The sequence below is a fragment of the Caloenas nicobarica genome, chromosome 15, assembly GCF_036013445.1.
Source record: "Caloenas nicobarica isolate bCalNic1 chromosome 15, bCalNic1.hap1, whole genome shotgun sequence".
In the NCBI taxonomy this organism is placed as follows: Eukaryota; Metazoa; Chordata; class Aves; order Columbiformes; family Columbidae; genus Caloenas; species Caloenas nicobarica.
Genome location: NC_088259.1, coordinates 12,999,653 through 13,017,486, shown reverse-complemented (window position 1 = coordinate 13,017,486; position 17,834 = coordinate 12,999,653). Strand labels below are relative to the sequence as shown.

The window sequence follows — 17,834 nt, the reverse complement described above, 5'->3', positions numbered from 1 at the left end:
ATCTCCCTATTTTCAAAATGAAGCATTTCCACCCTGAAACCGTTTTGTGAAGGGGAAATAGGGACCTCCAGCTTGACACAATTGCCGAGGCAGCTGGGTTGGCACCAGGACGTTTCCCTCTCTAAAAACACACGCGCAGTGGGACGCGGGATCTCACACTTCGCACAAGTGTTACTGTGGGCTTGGGTTTTTTTTCCAGTTTGCTCTATAACCTGTGAAACTGTAAAACGCCCGATCGACCCCTGTGTTTTCTGGGGGCCGGGTCCAACACAAAGCCCCGGCACACGGGTTTTTTCCAGGCAGGGAGGGCACGGCTGTCACCCGTGTCTTGCGCGGGGGATCCCGACGCGAACGAGCCGCACACCGGGCCTGGCTGCAGCACCGGCAGCGCCGGCGCTGTGAGGGGCCGCCGCCGCGGGGGCCGGTTCGGAGGGGACAGGATGGGCCCCGCTGCCCCGGGCCGGGCCTGCGCCCTCCGCCGCATCCGGGTCCCGCGCCCCGCCCGGGCCGCTGCCCGCCTGCCGTGCCCGCCGCTGCCGCCGGGGGCCGCCCGCCCGCCCCGCCGCGCTGCGCTGCCCGCCCCGCGGAGCCGGCGCCGGGGCGGAGCCGTGCGGCCGGGCCGGGCCGGGCCGAGCCGGGGGGCAGGAAGATGGCGAACGTGCAGCTGGAGTTCCAGGCCAGCGCCGGCGAGGCGGACCCGCAGAGCCGCCCGCTGCTCGTCCTGGGCCAGCTCCACAACCTGCACCGCCTGCCCTGGGCGCAGCTGCGGGGCAAGCTGCAGCCGCGGGTCACCGAGGAGGTGAGGCCGGCAGCGCGGTGCCCGCGTTCCCCCGACACACGCGCGCACACAGAACCGCTGAGGCGCCGGCCCCGGCCCGGGGAGAGCGCGGCCCCCGGCCCGGCCCAACCGGGCCCCGGCCCCGAGCGGCCTCGCGGTGCGGGGCAGGCGGGGGCTCGCCCGGCCCGAGCTGCCTGCGCGGCGCCGGGCCTGCAGCGGCGGGGGACACCCGGCCTCGAACCCCGAGCCGAGGGGTTTTGCCCCGGGGAACCCCCTCAGAGCGGCCCTTAACGGAGAAATCAGGGGGAACCGAGCCGGTGCCGGGTTCGGGGGCGGCCGCGGGGGCCGGGCCGAGCCTGCCGCTGCGGCGGGGGGACCCGCGCCGCCCGGCCCCGAGCCCCCTGTGCCCACCGCGGCGGGGGGACACGGGCGAGTCCGCAATTACCACAATTACCGAAACACGCGTTCCCGGGTGACTGAGCGTCGGCCCCTGCGCGGGGTGAGCAGGTTCCCCCTCCCCTGCGCTCGGCTGCCGCGGGGGGATGTGCCGACCTATTTTTATTTAGGCGGTGTTGGTGGCTTGTGGTGAAATGATGAATGTTTTGCATTGCGGCGTTTTAGGTCGCTAGATGTTTGGCAGGTTTTTCACTGGACTCCTGAGTCTCTTATGACAGTATTTAGCCTTCTTTGTTTGTTTGTTTGTTTGTTTTTAATTAAATTGCTACGTGAAACAGGAGTAGTTAATCAATCCATCTATTTATCACTTGCAAAGCTGCCTCAACTTAAAAAGGCTCTGATGCAGCCTTTGCACTGTATGGTGTGTTTTTAAATTTTCATTCATATAGCTTAAAAGAGATGCTTGTAATGGAAAGTACATTTGTATTTCCTGGCTAATAACAGGTTTGCCATATTTCCTGTTTCTTTTCACTCTAGAGGTTATTGCATTTGAAAGTGCGTGCATAATGTCTTTATTTCCCACACCTAAAATCCTGCAACTAAAGGGTGCCTAAATACACTGGGAGTGAGATGGAAAGAAAAGTCTTATACAGTTCTTTGTCTTTAAATTCTTCTTTTCTCCCCAGATATGGCAGTCCGCGCTGAGCACCCTGAACCCCAACCCCACCGACAGCTGTCCGCTCTACCTGAATTACGCCACTGTGGCCGCTTTGCCTTCCAGGGTCAGCCGGCACAACAGCCCATCTGCAGCTCAGTTCATCACCCGCCTGGTCAGGAATTGCCTTCCAGGAGGTGTCAACAGATGTATTGTCGTAAGTGGCTGTTTGAAAACGCTTCTGGTGAAATGTCTAGTCAAGTATTTTCTCGACTTCTCAGGATTTTAGCTGTATCCAAGGAGACTGGGGGTGGGCAAATTTTGCCGATGTAATTATACTGACATTTCTAAGTAGTTTTGCACTGACGTGTAAACAAGACCTAACTATAATAGCTTATGCATGCTCAGGCAGTTGGAGGGAGCTGAGGTTGGATATGTATGAAATGTCTTCCAATCAGGAATTGCTGTGCAAAGGGAACAGGTAGTGGCTTTTTTGCAAACTAGGATTTATGACTTTAGCCCACGCTTTACAAGATTGACGTAGCCTGCATGCAGGGTGCTATTCCCTATTGCTTGTCCCGTTCAAGGTGCCTTGTTTGTGTTATTCAGTGAGTTTTTAAAGTCTTAATGCAAACTCGTGCTCCAGTGCGAGTCGTTTGCAGGACAAGCTCTTGGACTGCTTGGGTCATCTTCTGTGTGAGCCTGATGAATTTGTTACTTGTTTCTGTAGCTCCCGCAGGTTAATTCAGATTTCTAGGTTGTTAGAGAAAGCTCACATAGCCAGTGGCAGTAACAAAATCTAATTTTACTCTTTTCTGGGAAAACTTATTTGCAAGAGTAATGACTCTACTTAATTTTTTTCCCTTACAGTTAATTTTGAAAATGTTTAGCTAAAACTGCTTTCCATTGGTAATTTCTGTAATGAACTTCAGAAAAATATTCTGCATGTTAAAAAGCTTTGGGTTAACGTTAGCTGCATTCTCATATCATTTGTGTTTGTTTTGCACACACATTGATAGTTCCCATGCTTTTTTGTCTTGATCTGTAGGCTAACGTGTGTTAATTGCACTAGTATAATTAAAGTAGCCCAGCTCCCTTATAAGGATGTACTAATTCCCACACAGTCCAGTCCAGCAGTGTAATTCATTTCCATGTGGGAAATGAACGGAGCCGGTTCAGTGTGGCACTGCTGGTACTGCCACCCATCCACGCCAAACGTGACGATGAGCATGTCTTGGTTCAGACATCTTTTATTTCCCACCCAGCCCCTTTTCTTCCCCAGTAATATCACAGGTAACATATCCTCTTAAGTGTAGTTTTCCGCAGCCCTGATGTTGTCTTGTCTTCTGGCTGGTGTTTCAGATGGTCTGTGAGCGATCTGAAGTCTTCGCTTCTGCTTGTGCGCTGGCCAGGGCTTTCCCCTTGTTCACACACCGCTCCAGCGCTTCGAGACGCACCGAGAAGAAAACGGTCACAGTGGAGTTTTACCTGGTTGGACAAAACAATGGACCAATAGAAGTGGCAACACTTAAAGTAAGATTTTGGTTTTTTCCGTCTTCAGTTTTATCCATTATTCCCTGAAATGTCTTTTTTTTTTTTTTTTTTCCCCTTCAATTTGTTGCATGCACAAATACATCTGTCTCAGGCTACACATGGAATAGGTGTTATATCTAAAGTGATATATTATTGCAGATCAAAATTCCTTTAAATTGATCAGTTCACAGCACCTGTGAGCAGAAATATTGAACATACTACTGCAGCAAAGGCTGAAGGTGTTATTCAGAATTTGGATTTCAAGGGTGGAAAACACTAAAGAAGTAGCACAAAGAAAACGTCTCCTTTCTCGTGTTTTTCATAGGTGCAAATAGTGTATTTTTTCCTTCTAATATTACATTGCCTTCAGTGTGTGGGCTTCACTCTTTCTTTTATGTGGGCAAAATCTGTATGTGGCTGTGCAGGTGAATATCACAGTGAAGTCACTAAAAGTTGTTTATTCTGGGATCACATATGGCCTCTGCTATTTCTGTCTGATGTTCCTTTTTGGCTGAGTTTTTCTAGCAGAACCGTAGCCAGAAGCAAGAGCCTAAGGAACGATACAGCTTGGGGATGAGCTTTACATAACTTAAATATGTCCAAGTTGGCTTTCAGTAGCAGATAATCAAAGACTGTTTCCCTTTCACCTGACTGTTACAGACAGGAAACTCCACATCAGGTAACTTAGTATGTTAGGTCATTCTTATTCAAGATCCTAACTTAGAAGCTATTCCAAGATTTGTACTTAAACTATTAGGTGACCTCCCACTCTGCTCCAGGTTCTGTGCTTCAGTGCAGATGGATGCTCACTTGGCCGATCAGCCAGTGAGGTTATTCAAATCCCCTAAAAATCGTGGCAGTGGATTTGTTGCTGCACCCGCAATTCACAGAATTGTGACTTCAGGGCATTTCTTTTTCTTTCAGTACCTTTTCCTCCATACTTTGTCCTTACTCTATGAACTGAATTGGCCGCAGCAAATGATGCCAGACCAGTTTTCAGGAAGGTGACAGACGTACTGCTGATGACTCAATTTTTCCATGCCCCAAATCAGCAAAAACGTAACTGGTGTCAAAAATGTTTCCTTTGGATAGGTAGATTCCAAACCACTTGGGTTATTTATAACTACAAAACAAAGCTGAAATTATTTCTACCTCCTGTTCTTCCCCTTGATGTCAATGCCAAAACTATTACTGACTTCCTCCAAGGTCAGTTTTCACCCCTTAAATCCATCCAGCACCAGACAGCTAATGTAGAGCGTGGAAGAGGCATGTGGTAGGATTCTTTTAGCTAAACCTCTCTCTTGGCATGTTGCTGTATTTTGCACCTACTGCATTGTCCAGGATATTTTATGGTGAGGACTAGCAGAGATGGTCACAGTTTTACAAGGCGCTTATTAAAGGCTGCCGTTATCCGGGTTCTCTTGAGTACCCTGGAAGCCAAACCAGGCACAGCTTATTTCTCTAAGTTATATCGTTTGGCCTGTGGGTTAGAGCACCTCCATTCACCTGCATGGCCCTAATGGTGAATCACTCCAAACCTAACTCAGCTCCTGAAAGGTCCTTATCCCTTTACGAGAAGTAAAGCAATCAAAACTAATTGTAGGGAATCAGGCACCTTTCCAAGGCAAGCCAAGGTTTATGAGTCTGCTGGGATATGGAATGTATAGAGTCCTTAGGCCAGTCTGGCCAAGCCAAACCTCATATACCTCAGCACGAGTAACTGCCCAACACATCAGATTCCTTTGTAGCCCATCTCGACTCACCCTCCTGGTGTGTGTGGTCTTCACTGCAGTGTGGCTACTGGGAAGCTTGAATAAAGTTTCCTTCCACCTGGTCTTTGTTTCAAGTTGTTAGTGCCCAGGAGGTAAAGGTTAGTGTCCAGCGCTCCTGTTGTCCTTTTTGCCAGGAGGATCCTTCTTTAAGGAAGCAGCCTTGACGTGCTCACTCTGGATTATTTTCATTCTGTCCACTCTTAGTTAAGTTTTTACTCAGTCCAGGGTGAGGGTCAGTCCATTTTGCCACAGGAATGAGGAAACAAATGCAGGCAGGTTTTGCACAAATATGAAATATTCCACGTTCCCCATGGGCCAGTCATATAGAATGTCTTGTGGTAGTAATCTTTATTGCACTCACTGCCTGCCGCATATAAACTCTGCGGTTTCCCATATTGTAGATTGTGTAATCTCTGCAGTTTTCCAGCCCCAGCAGCCTACAAGCTCATTGTGACTTCCTGAATTTGCTTTCTCTTATCTTTCTTTTCTCGACCTCACGTTGCCTTCTTGGTCTCCTTTTGATAGTGGAGAAGGCTGGTAATTTTGCAGTATCAGTTCACCGTGGGAAGGAATACAGTTGCTTAGGAGTGAGAGCACAGGAAAAAATAGCACATAGAAAAAAATAATGGTTAGCTTGATTGACAGTTAATACTCTACAACTGCCTGCGATTAATTGCATTAGAACATTAATGTTCTCCAGAGGAACCACACATGTGGTGTAGGCTGCGCAGGGCTAAATGCAAAGCTGTGCAGAAAGCCAACCAAACCAAGGCCAGTTCTCAGGCATTCTTGCTTCTTTTCATAGTGTCTGGCAAGTGCTACAGAAGGAGTCAGGCTGGCTGCTCGAATTGTGGACACCCCATGTAATGAGATGAACACAGATAACTTCCTGGAGGTAGGTAATACACCTGATGAGTAAGAGTTACTAATTGTAAGTCTAGACTTGCTATCTCTTAGCAAAACCTGTGTGTCAGCAGTGGGCAGCACATCAAAGAACCTGTCCGAGGATGCTGAAGCTATTTCTTTGGCCTTTAATATTTCCTAGAACGTTGATAAGTTGGAAGGAGGTGGAGTGTAAAGCTTGAGGTGAGGCACTGGGAGCCAGAAGACCTGAGTTCTTGATTCGGTCATGACATTGGTTTCTTTACCAGTGCCAGTGTTGTCTTAAAGCCCAATGGTGGTAAGAGTTTCTGAAATTATGGGACAGACATTGACATGTTTCCAAATGAGTTTTATCGTAAAGATCTGGCAAGCTCTTGAGAATGAAAATATTCCTGTCGTACGGTATCATGATCCAACAGAGTGAACAGCTGGCCTTTACCTCTGAAGTCTTCTTTTATTGGGGGAGCTTAAAGGTCAAATCCGTATTTCGCGCCATAGTAAATCAAGGATGTCTCAGTGGAATTAGACCATTGGAAAACCAGCACCACTCCCCAGATTGTGAATGTTTGTGTGTATACGCATGCAAAAATCACACAAAACCCTTGTGCGGGTACCCATATGTGTGGAAAGACACAAATGTGTCCTCCTGATGACTGACTGACGGTGTCCTTTTTCTTTTAATGATTAAGGAAATAAAAAAAGTTGGCAAGGATCTCGGGATTACTCCTACCATTATTCGAGATGAGGAGCTGAAAGAGAGAGGCTTTGGAGGTATATCTTGTTGAAATCTCAGCTTTTTTCCTAGCAGTTAATTGGAATGTTTTATTTGCACATTTTTGGAACAGTTTCATTGCCCATAGTATTCCAAGATGTTTTACAGAAAATAGCCACAGATTGCTCCCACAGCCTTTCTTCCCCACAAGTGGTTGAATCCTCTGTTTTGCAGGTATCTATGGAGTTGGCAAGGCAGCTCTGCACCCTCCAGCCCTGGCAGTTCTCAGTCACACTCCAGACGGTGCCACACAGACCATTGCATGGGTGGGCAAAGGTATCGTGTATGACACCGGAGGACTCAGCATTAAGGGAAAGGTACAGTAACGCCTGTTCTGCTGCTGCCTTTGCTTGCGCTGTTGTTTTCTGATGGAAATAATTCAGTTCATGTCCATAGGAAAACAAAGTATATTTATTTGAGTAAACACTTGATCTACTGTCATCCATGTGGACACAAACTACCAGGGGAGAAGACCGAACAGGGTTCAAGGAGCATTTTGTGGAGCAGTTAAATAGCTACCTGATATTATTGCCCTTTAAGTATTACCCACTGCCAGGAGAAAGCTAGAAACAAAGATGTTGAATTTCTGATTTTGGAGATAGATCTAAAACCCATTGGAGTTGTCCTCAGTGTGAATCTTGTAAAAAAAAAAAAAAAACAACAAAACAAAAAAACCCTACCCTTTTTAAAAATTTACTAACAATTTAGCAGCAGAGTTTTAGTATTTTGCAGTTCTAAGGCAAGATCCACCAATAAGCAGATGCACGTGGTCCATGTTTCTGTTATGGCTGAGAATGGTCAAGACCAGAAGTACAGAAGCATCAGAAATACTAGTTTTAGCAGGCATTACTGTGAAATTTTCTTTCAAAGAAAAAGTAAAAAAATCTGTGGTTCTGTTTAAACAGACTACTATGCCTGGAATGAAACGAGACTGTGGTGGAGCAGCTGCTATTTTGGGTGCCTTCAAAGCCACTGTAAAGCAAGTAAGTAAAATGTGTTAATTGATATCGTGTATCCCAGCATTGCCAAGAGCAGTCTGGCTTTTGGATATATTCCCAGATATGGGGGCCAGTCTGATCCTGAAGTTCTGACCTGCCACTGCTCTTACTGATCTTGGCCACTCTGCTCTTTCTGCTATTTCAGGAAAATATTTCAAATCTTTACCAGGATCTTGAGAATTGTGAGAAATTCCTTGAGTGCTATATTTTATTTAAGAGTCTTTCTGGAATTTCAGGGTTTGTTCTGCAGACTGAGTGGTTTCTTGTTCCTTGAATCAGATTGATACCTGAGTTATCCTGTGCTGACTTTGTTTAAGCTGTGGGATTTGGGGCAGCTGTCGTCCCCTTAGCAAAGAAGGGAATGAGTGACTCTGGGATGCAAAGTCTGTCCGTATTCCAAATCCTGTGCCAGTTCTAATATTAACCTACTGGGGAAGTGGCAGCTCTGGTCTCATCAGCAAGTGCTTGTTGGTTTGCTTCTGTGGTCAGAAAGTAGTAGGGGAGCTGAGAGGAAGCCACGTATTGAAATACGAAGAATTTTAAAAATGCATATTATGATTTAACAGTAGGAACTGGGGAAAAGAAGTGGCCGCTGCCAATAAAACTGCCCTCTCCACAAACCCAGTGACCGAGTCTTGCTGACAGAGCAGCTATTGCCTCCAAGGAGTATCCAAAGTTCAAAGGACGTTTGCTGCTGCAGATTAATGCCTAGATCTGACGGAAGCTTTGTCCAGGGGATGATCAGCGCCAGATTCCCTTTTCTCAACAGTTTAGCTCTGTGCCTTGGCCCTAGCAGCGTGTTTCATGTGGAAAGATTGTAAACTTTCCAGTTATCTGCAGAGACTTAAAATTGAAAGCAGATTTGTGAGCTGCATGTTAGGCAAAATGGCCAGTGTTCCATAACTTCACAAAGTTCGATCACACGTTTGCTAGGGGCAAGAGCTGGAACTTAGAGCTTTGGAAGAGTCTGGCAAAGCCATGGATGCTGGACTTACCTTCAGTGGTTCAGTCCATGTTTCAGAAGTAGTTTTGCGTGTAATTATCTGCACGGAGAGAAGTTGCATTCACAGTCACAGTCGGTGTAATTGTAAATGATCTGTCATTTTGTGTGCAATTACTGTAACAACGAATAAACTGGCAGTAATATGTTTGGACAAACCGAGCCTGGCAAGGCTGTCTACCTCAGGAGTAATCTCTGCCTTTATGTGTAAAAACAAAAGAATGATCTTGACTTTTTTTTTTTTTTAAATGCTCTAAGAATAATGTAGAGCTGGAAGGGGTTTAAATTAGCTGTGCTTTGTCTCAGAGACTGAAGTTGGAAACGTGTTGGATAGAAGTTCTGTGGGAAGAGGGGCAGAGGTTATTATCCATCTTCAGAAGATATCTGCCTACATGCTCTTCAGCAGTTGTACCATGTGATTTTAAAAGGCTTTGGATAGCAAAATTAAGCAAGTGGTTGTTTTCCTGGAGATGCATTTCGTCCATTGTGAGCTTTCCAACACAAGGGAGAAGAGGAAGAAAAATTCACTTAAATTGTTGAAATCCTTCTTGATCCTACATGTTGACCTAGTGAATCCTGCTTTTGAAGAGCTACAGATGGATTGAGATTGAGGAAAAGGCAACTGATACTGGAAGTGGGTTTTCACTTTTTGACAGTAAATTAACCACATTTCCCACTCAGAGGAGGAAAATTTGGTTCAGTCCAGTGAGACACACTGAATAGAGTGGGGTTTTTGCTGCACAGACCATTTTGGAAGAGCAGAGGGTCACAGATGAAAGGTTATCTCATCGACAGCGCTGTTTGTGTGCTGGGTGGACTAGAAACTGCAAAGTTACTTTGTGGCTTCTAGATGCTGCCCAGGATTTTGAAATGTTTTGATTGATGCATTTGCCCTTTAGACTTCAGAACATGAGCCGATTCAGCAAGTCCAGATTTCTTCAGCTACGGACTTTCATCAAGAGATTAACAGTAAAACTGACCCTGGTTTTCCTAGGAATTTGAAGTTTTTAATGCTAGCTATCCTAGTTGAGGAGGAGCTGTGTTTTTATTTGTTAAATGCTGTTGTCTCTAGGATGCTTTCTGTTTCTAGGATCCCTCCACACAATGCAGCCGTTGTACAGATAGCAAAATGATCACAGATTTTAAAATGTCATCTGTAATCTTATAAACGCTTGATTTTAAACCAAAGTAAACCAGAAATGGATGTGCCATAAGAGAGGAGGCTAAGGGGGGAAAAAAAAAGAGCAAAAATGCTGTGTGCCTCCCAGCAGGAATGATACATTAAAACAACCAACCAACCTAACGAACACGCACCTGCCCACTGCCACCCTCTCTAAAAAAACAAAAACCCCCCGAAATCCATCTTAGCCATGGATATTTTTGATTTTACGTGGGAAGAGAGAGGACAGCTCCTGGTAGTGTGTGTCCGAGCTGTGGTGCAGGGTGGATGCTGAAGGGCAGTGAGCTCTGTTGGCAGCCGGGACATCCACCGAGACACCGAGTGCCGTCGGTTCCAGGACTGCCACAACCAAAGTTACTTTCCAACAAAATTCTCAGAGACTAATTCTGTTCATCTGGGGTTGGTTTTTTAGGAAAAGTATACAGTTCACAAATGGCTGCATATTAGCTTTTATTATTTCCATAGTTTTCCACTATTACTGTAGGCTCTTCTCCAATATTGCAGAAGTGATAGGGAGGAGCTCAGTTTCTCAAATGGCCCCAGTTGAGTCTTTGTTGTTATTGGAGGCTAAATAAAAGCAGTGGAAAACACAGGGTTTGGAAAATAATCCCAAGCATCCTGACTGGTCATGTAATGTCCTCTCACAAGCCTTTGTGATTGTCACGTTGAAACCTTCTGTTACTTGGATCTTTGTGGCTACGGAAGGTGAAGGGGCTACACAGTCCAACGTGGTGTTTGTGATCTCTGTTGTGGGTCAGTGTTAGGGTTGTACAGAAATTAGAGGAGTTAAGTGTCTTTGGAGATGTACCCTGCTGATTTTCATATGGGGGTAACTAGTTTAGTGCTCTTCCCAGGCAGTCAGGTTTGTCTAAACATCAGCCTTGCCAGTCGCATCTGCGCAGAGTACAAAAGATGTTTTAATTGGGAGACCTTCCCACTGAGAGAAGATTGTCCTGATTGCTGCTCAGTTGATGGAAGGTTTCTAGATCCCCTCCCCATTTCGTTCACTCCAGTGACAGCTCTAAAACCAGTGTTAGAGGTTACCTCATTCTCACCTGTTTTTCTATACCTCTTGGCCTCAGCTTCAGGATGTAAGACATTCATCACAGTTTTTCCATGTAATTAGTGGCATTGCTGTCCAGAAGTTGTAATCCCTTATTGCTTTCAGTCCCAATAAATTAGTTTGATGTCAATCAAACTCAAACCCCACTTATCTCCTATTGTCATTACAGGGTTTCAAAGACAATCTTCCTGCTGTTTTTTGTTTGGCTGAGAATGCAGTCGGACCCCGTGCAACAAGACCTGACGACATTCATGTTCTTTACTCTGGAAAGTAAGATTGTGTTTCTCCTTTTCACAGAAGCATGGGGAGGAAACGTTATCTTTGGTTCTGTTTATCCGAGTACCATCCAGAGGTACATCCAGTACCTCTCCCTCATCAGGATTTCAGCCAGCCATCGTAGTGAATTTTAAGTGCGCTTAGTTTCCTGTTGGGTGTATAAATGCATGTCAAAATACATATCATATATCATGTGCTGAAGTTTCCATAAAGCGCTCAGGTTTCTGCATTTGTTCCAATACAGCCAGTTTTCTGTGTCCGTCTGTAGTCAATGTTGTCTCAGTTGCAGAAGCAGGCTAGCTAAGAATCTCTTGTTTTAAGCAGAGTGTGATATTTCTTTGTACGGCAGTAGTTTGTAAAATCCCAGCTTGACATACTAAGCATCATTCAAGCCCAGCAAGTAGACATGACCACGAGGGCAATACTATTATAACCCTCTCCCATGTTTGCTGTCTGGATTCTTGCAGCTGGGGAATAAGCAGCCAAACACGCTTGCAGAGTCAAGTAAGAGCACGTTGGGTGTGAGTCTGCTTTCTCATCCAGTATTCCAGTCTGGATAGATTAGTCTCAACTTCCAGCCTGGAGCGCTGTTGTGTTCAATGCCCTCTCTTCTTCCTAGAACTGTGGAAATCAATAACACGGATGCGGAAGGAAGGCTGATACTGGCTGATGGAGTAGCTTACGCATGCAAAGATCTTGGAGCTGATATCATTCTTGATATGGCCACTCTTACCGGAGCTCAGGTACTGATACGGAGCTGCCGGCGGGCAGGAGGTGCGCGTCCCTTTGCTGTCTGTGCATCATACGCTGCTTTCCCACTGTCCTGCCCGTCTTTGGTGGAAGGGAGATACTGTGAACTACTGTGACTGATGGTGGCTTCCAGAACTTGTGCAAGAGAAAGCTGCCAACAGTAACCCCAGTAACCTGTAATTCTGTGCACATGACATGTGCTGTGAATGTGTTACATTTATAACTAAATTACTCAAGCGGGGTTTTTTTTGTTCATCTTTATGCAACTTTTATGCTTTTGCATTCTTTAAGTAAAAATGAAATTCTTCTAATGGCATTAGCAGCTGATGTAACTGAGCCAGTGCTCAGTGTTTGCAATTCAGTAGCTTTATAATTTGATGATAGTGATTTGAAATTTTCTTGTCCATAAAATGGCTTACATTGTAAGTCAAACACAGAATGGCACAAGGGTACAGATGTAATGATATTCTTTTTTGAAATCTATTCCTGATTTGTAGGAGGTTCTGTTGAACAGTGATTCTTGTGGTTTAATTTTCTAGAAAATGAATTGGTTTTCATATCAGGAGGAGAAATGGTAGCAAATTTTAGAAGCATGAACGTTGCATGCATTGGTGTAAACATTAGTCTTTTGAAGGTCTCCCATCATTGTCCTACTGGAAAACTGATGTGATGGTGGCTTCTGGGCTTTGCATATTTGGAAGGAAGCAACCATCCCGATGAATGAAGGTGTTGCATTCAGACACACGTTGCTGGGGTATCCTCTGTGTGTCTCTGTGTTAGATGTTTTATTTATAATTTATTCCTGATTTAATTTTATTTCTAAGGCTAAATAAATGTAAAGTGATATAGTTTGCTTGCTAGGTAACTGTAAAGAAATATTTTTGTAGGACAGTGGTTTGAATAGGCCAGACAGATGCAGACTGTTTACTGCAGAATGGATTTTCAGCAATTTTAAAAGATTCAGCAGTAGCTACAATGTCTTTGTCTGCATTTATAACACAACCTTCTTGTAGTTTTGAGACATTTTTTTCTTGGTGGTTTTATTAGATGGAAAGCAGCTGTTAATGCTGAGAGGGCGTAGTACAGAATTATTCTGCCCAGCATGGTTAAGGTGAATCCTTCCTGATTTTGTCATACGTCTCACTAGGGAATCGCTACAGGAAAGTATCATGCTGCTGTCCTTACCAATAACGAGGAGTGGGAAAAGGCTTGTGTTAAAGCTGGCAGGAACTGTGGAGACTTGGTCCATCCTCTTGTGTATTGCCCGGAGCTCCACTTCAGTGAATTCACCTCTGCTGTAGCTGATATGAAGAACTCTGTGGCAGTAAGATTTTTTTTTTTTTTCCCTTTTACATTTCATTTATTACAGAAGAACATATGTTTTCTAGATAATGTGCTGGTCTGTCCATACCTGGCTGAAAGCTTTTCATGTGGGCTGTAATCTTTTAGAAATGAGCCATATAATTACGGTCTTCAGAGTATTGTACCTGGGGATTTTGCAGGCTGTATGTCACTGTGCTGCTATTTAGTGTCAATTTTAAACAGGGTAGCCTGCTGCAATGGTATCTTTGGGCTGCTTGCCTTTTAAGCATGACCCTATGATAAATGCTGAATTCCTGGGTGGGACTGTTTGAGAAGTTAAGGTGGGTATTCCTCAGATCATATATAACCAGCAGAGACAGTAACTGGGATTGCAGAAACCAGGGAATTGAGGACAGAGGCCTCGGGGATTGCTGCAGCTGCTTGTGCTGTGTTTGAGAGCTACAATGTGCAGTTAAGTTCCAAAACCACTGCAGAATAGGAGCAGAAGAGGAATTGAGCGGGGCCAGACCGCTACCAGGGAGCAAGTCAAAGGATTTACAGCAGAGCTGGTGAGCACAGACTTGTGTGGCAGGGCCATTCGTTAATCTTTGAATTGCATTCGTGCAACTGTCTTTTCTGTAGGCAAGAATAAAACATCGATATCTTCTTTTCTTGCAAGACCAACTGTATTTTTTTATTTCTACAGGACCGAGACAATACTCCAAGCTCCTGTGCTGGGCTCTTCATTGCTTCTCACATCGGCTTTGACTGGCCAGGAGTCTGGGTCCACATAGATATTGCTGCACCTGTTCATGCAGTGAGTATGTTCACATGACTTCTGACATTTTCCTGGGTGAGCAAACTGGGTAAAGAAAACTGCTGGTGCCTGCAGATACTCTGAATCCTGTGCCATCAAATTCAAAGTGGGAGAATTAGGTGGAGAAGAGTTCTTTTGAAAAGCATTTGACTCTTCATCTGTGGGAATGTCTTTGTTTCGGTAGCTTCGTCTGTTCATATTTTTCGTTTGGGTTTTAAAACATTCTAACAGTCACTTTAATCAGCAACATCTTTATCGCTGTAAGCTTCGACAACTTGCCTACTTTCTGTTCGTGGCAATAATCCTAGCCTTCCATTTTCACCCGTGTTGTTTTCAGATGATTGACCAGAGTTGATGATCCTGCCCGCTGACCTGCAGCAGGGAAAACATTTGTTCCCTTGTGGGGTTTTCTCCTCCTCCCTTTGATGGAACTTGTGTATATGCTTTTTTCCTAAAAAACGGGCCAATTTACTTCCCCTGCCTCTTTATTTTTTTGAAACCCAGCTTAACTCAGTTCATACTCCAAATGCATGCTCATGCTGGGTGGAACATTCCCTGCCCTGAACAATGCTACTATAAATCCACCCTTGAGTCGGCGTGAGCTCTGTTCTCACATGAATCAAGCAACGTGTTGGTTTAATCGAACCGGGACAGATTCCAATAGCAGGAAGGGTACAGAAGCACAGGATGAGCCGGCCTGCCAGGGACCCCAAGTATTCACTGTGGCCAGGTGCCATCACTGCTCTTGCTAAGTAAGAAAATTAAAACTAGATTGAAATTACACAGTCTGAAGTGTGTAATTTTTTTTTTCCCCTAGGGTGAACGAGCTACTGGCTATGGCGTGGCTTTGTTGCTGTCCCTGTTTGGAGGGGCGTCTGAAGACCCGTTGCTAAACATGGTGTCCCCTCTGGGGTGCAATGGAGACTCTCCCGCTGAGGATATGGAGAGGGATTCAAAGAGGCGGCGCCTGGTTTAATGCGTCCCCAGCCCGAAGTGATGGGGTGCGTGGGTTACCTCACTTTGCACTGATTCATTCTCAAGCAATGAAAATGTCACACGTCAGAAATTGCCTTTTTTTTTTTTTTACTATCATGGTAAGATTTAGTACTTGTTTCTGATAAAAACAGCCTGATTTCTTATTTTGTTTTGTTTTTTAAATTATTGGTGCACACAGTTGCTGAACAATATCAGTGGTGCAGAGTCTAGGCTCAACTAACTGTATCAGGAAGAGGGCACATCCTCCTCTGAGCTCCTCACAAAACCTAACTAAGTGCATTAATGCATGAGAAGCTCTCTCTAGACTAAAGCAGCAACTGCAGCTATTGCTTACAAAGCCTTCTGAATTACTTATTTTATGTGAGGTTTTATCAGACATTTCTGCAGGCCCCACTACATCTCAGAACACAGGACAAGGAAAAAAAGCCTCTCTAGACTTGGCTTACTCAGTGACAATTTAGCATAGCAGCAAAGGAGATGTAATGAGAAAAGGCCTATAGTTTTAATAAGGTGCTGTTTCCGCATGTTTAATGTTTTTCTGACCAGTAAAATCAGCAAGAGTGGTCCAGAACATATCTCTATGTAAATCTTTCACATACAAATTACAGAATGTATTCATGTTAAATGAGGAAAAAAATAGAGGGACTGTGATTGAGTAAAATCGGTTTACAAAGCATAGTGGCTTCTTGCCACTTAATAAATTTATTATTATTAAAGCAGCTTATGTATCCCATGTGGCGTTTCGTGGTGTTATTTACATTGCTGAGAACACTGAGTGCTCCAAAAGTTTGTGTGCAGCATCATTACTCTGTTCAAATTCCTTTTCCCAGCACTCATGCATCTGAAAACACAACTAATAGCGTAACAGCTTATACCGAATGGTTTGGGGCTGTTCTGAAGAATTTATGCTGACTGATTCACTTCGTTTGTTTGATTCAACAGGAGTCAGGGATGCATAGTATTAGTTTCTGTATAAGCCGGTTGCAAGGAGTTCACGAGCAATAGTTTGGATTTGACGCCCACGGGAACTGACTCGTCCCAGCTGAGGTAACGTCAGTGGCAGGTCTGGGAACACAGGGACCAGGTTTTGATCAGTGCCGGTCCCTGCCCGGTGCCTCAAGCATCAGCTGTTGGAAACGTTTCTTGGCTCAACCAAAGCGCTGATGGTGAAAAATCCCACCCAGCACACACTTTTGGCTGCTTTGCAGATAAAGTCAAGCTGAGCTGTGACAAATTGCAACTTTCCCTGTGCCGGAGCGGATCTCTGGAGAGAACTGGTGCAGGGTTTTAGATGGAGTTCCAATAATGAGGTACACATCTGGTTTAGTTGTGAGTCCTTTTGATTAAAGACCTCATGGAAAGCTTAATGCACAAGTGAGCAGAAGAAACATTTTTCATTTTGGTTTTGTGGCTATATTCGATTCTTAGGCAGAATGTAACTTTACAAAAAAGAAAAAGAACTTCCTTATTTCCTATATTTGCTTCTCCTTTGCTGTTTTGGTTCTCTGGTGCACTTGATCATATTTTCAGGAGATTTGGTCTCTGCAGCTGCCACCCACTTCTGCTAATTGCTGTGCAGCCTGAAGTGGGCATGTCACAGAACCTGATGGTCTTACAGCCTCTGCAGCCGTCCTGACCGAGTGCACCACAGTTACTAATGCTTTTAACTTCACAGTTAAAAGTTTGTCACACCTTCTGTGTGACAAAGCAGTAGTTTTTCACAGGAAATGGTTCCAGACACCAGTGGTTGATCTCAGTGAATTTAGGTGACTGCACTTGAAGTGTCCTCTGGTGCCACTTAAACAACTTTAAATAGAAACACTCCTACACTGGGCACTGCGCACCTGCATAGTTTTGTAAAACTGCTGACACCTGGATCCTCTGTGCTGTGGGGTACCCCGGTTATCCAAAGATAACAAAGCAGCACAGAGCTCAGTGAGTTGCTGAAGATCATCTTGGTATCTAAGCAGGGAACTGAAACTTGAGGGTGTCCCAGGCTCCAGTCCCCAGATGTCCTGCAGCTCCTCAGCTGCCTTCTGAGCAACCGCAGGAGACAGAACAGGGGCACGCAGGACCTGACACCAGGCTCCAGAAGCAGCGTGCAGCCAGGGAGGTGCCTGGCTGGGTTGTTTTGTAGGAATTAGAGCTTAAATTACTACAGCTGTGGGCCCAGCAGGTTTAAGAGGACAGGGTGACAATTAAGCGCAAAGCAATGCACTCCCCCAGGAGACTTCCTTCCCCTCGTTTCTTTCTTGTAGCTGTACTGCCCTTACCTGAGGATGGCCCAGGGGAAGCCGACAGGCAGCAGGTGAGTCAGGGAGCTCCTCCATGTCCGCTCCGGGGCGGATGGTCCCCAGCAGAGCCGCGGTGCTCTTTGTCTCGGTGACAACCGTGTCCTCTGTGCAGTAGTTTGCTATGAGCTGTGTGGCAGACTTGGGAGGGGAGGACAAGGCTATTTGCTGGTTTGCTTGTTAAAGTGAAGTCAGCGTTTTGTGGATTGTCCAAGACCACCATGCTCGGCCAGGGAAAAAAACTGTGACATTTTCAACTTGTAAACCTACCGCAGGAAAGGCCTTTTCTGATTTTGCTGCATTTTGCCTGGAGCAAATTAAACCGATGGCATATTTTTATCACATTTTGGCACTGGCAAATGCTCTCTGGATT

The 17,834-nt window shown here is 45.3% G+C and overlaps 1 protein-coding gene across 1 annotated transcript; it reads left to right on the top strand.

The window, feature by feature from the left end:
- The first annotated feature begins 558 nt into the window (after positions 1 to 558).
- On the top strand, positions 559 to 15,903 carry NPEPL1 (aminopeptidase like 1). Its single transcript, XM_065645543.1, has 12 exons — positions 559 to 799; positions 1,861 to 2,046; positions 3,192 to 3,362; positions 5,940 to 6,029; positions 6,706 to 6,787; positions 6,963 to 7,105; positions 7,694 to 7,771; positions 11,199 to 11,299; positions 11,925 to 12,048; positions 13,203 to 13,379; positions 14,064 to 14,174; positions 14,992 to 15,903. The coding sequence occupies exons 1-12, from the start codon at positions 650 to 652 to the stop codon at positions 15,148 to 15,150; spliced, it is 1,572 nt and encodes a 523-aa protein (XP_065501615.1). The 5' UTR covers positions 559 to 649; the 3' UTR covers positions 15,151 to 15,903.
- The last annotated feature ends 1,931 nt before the right edge of the window (positions 15,904 to 17,834 follow it).

Bases quoted from the DNA above. Each gene is read 5' to 3' on its own strand.
- NPEPL1 (XM_065645543.1), top strand. From the start codon at position 650: ATGGCGAACGTGCAGCTGGAGTTCCAGGCCAGCGCCGGCGAGGCGGAC. The intron at 800-1,860 runs GTGAGGCCGGCA...TTTTCTCCCCAG, and splicing joins AGCCGCGGGTCACCGAGGAG to ATATGGCAGTCCGCGCTGAG. The intron at 7,106-7,693 runs GTACAGTAACGC...CTGTTTAAACAG, and splicing joins GACTCAGCATTAAGGGAAAG to ACTACTATGCCTGGAATGAA.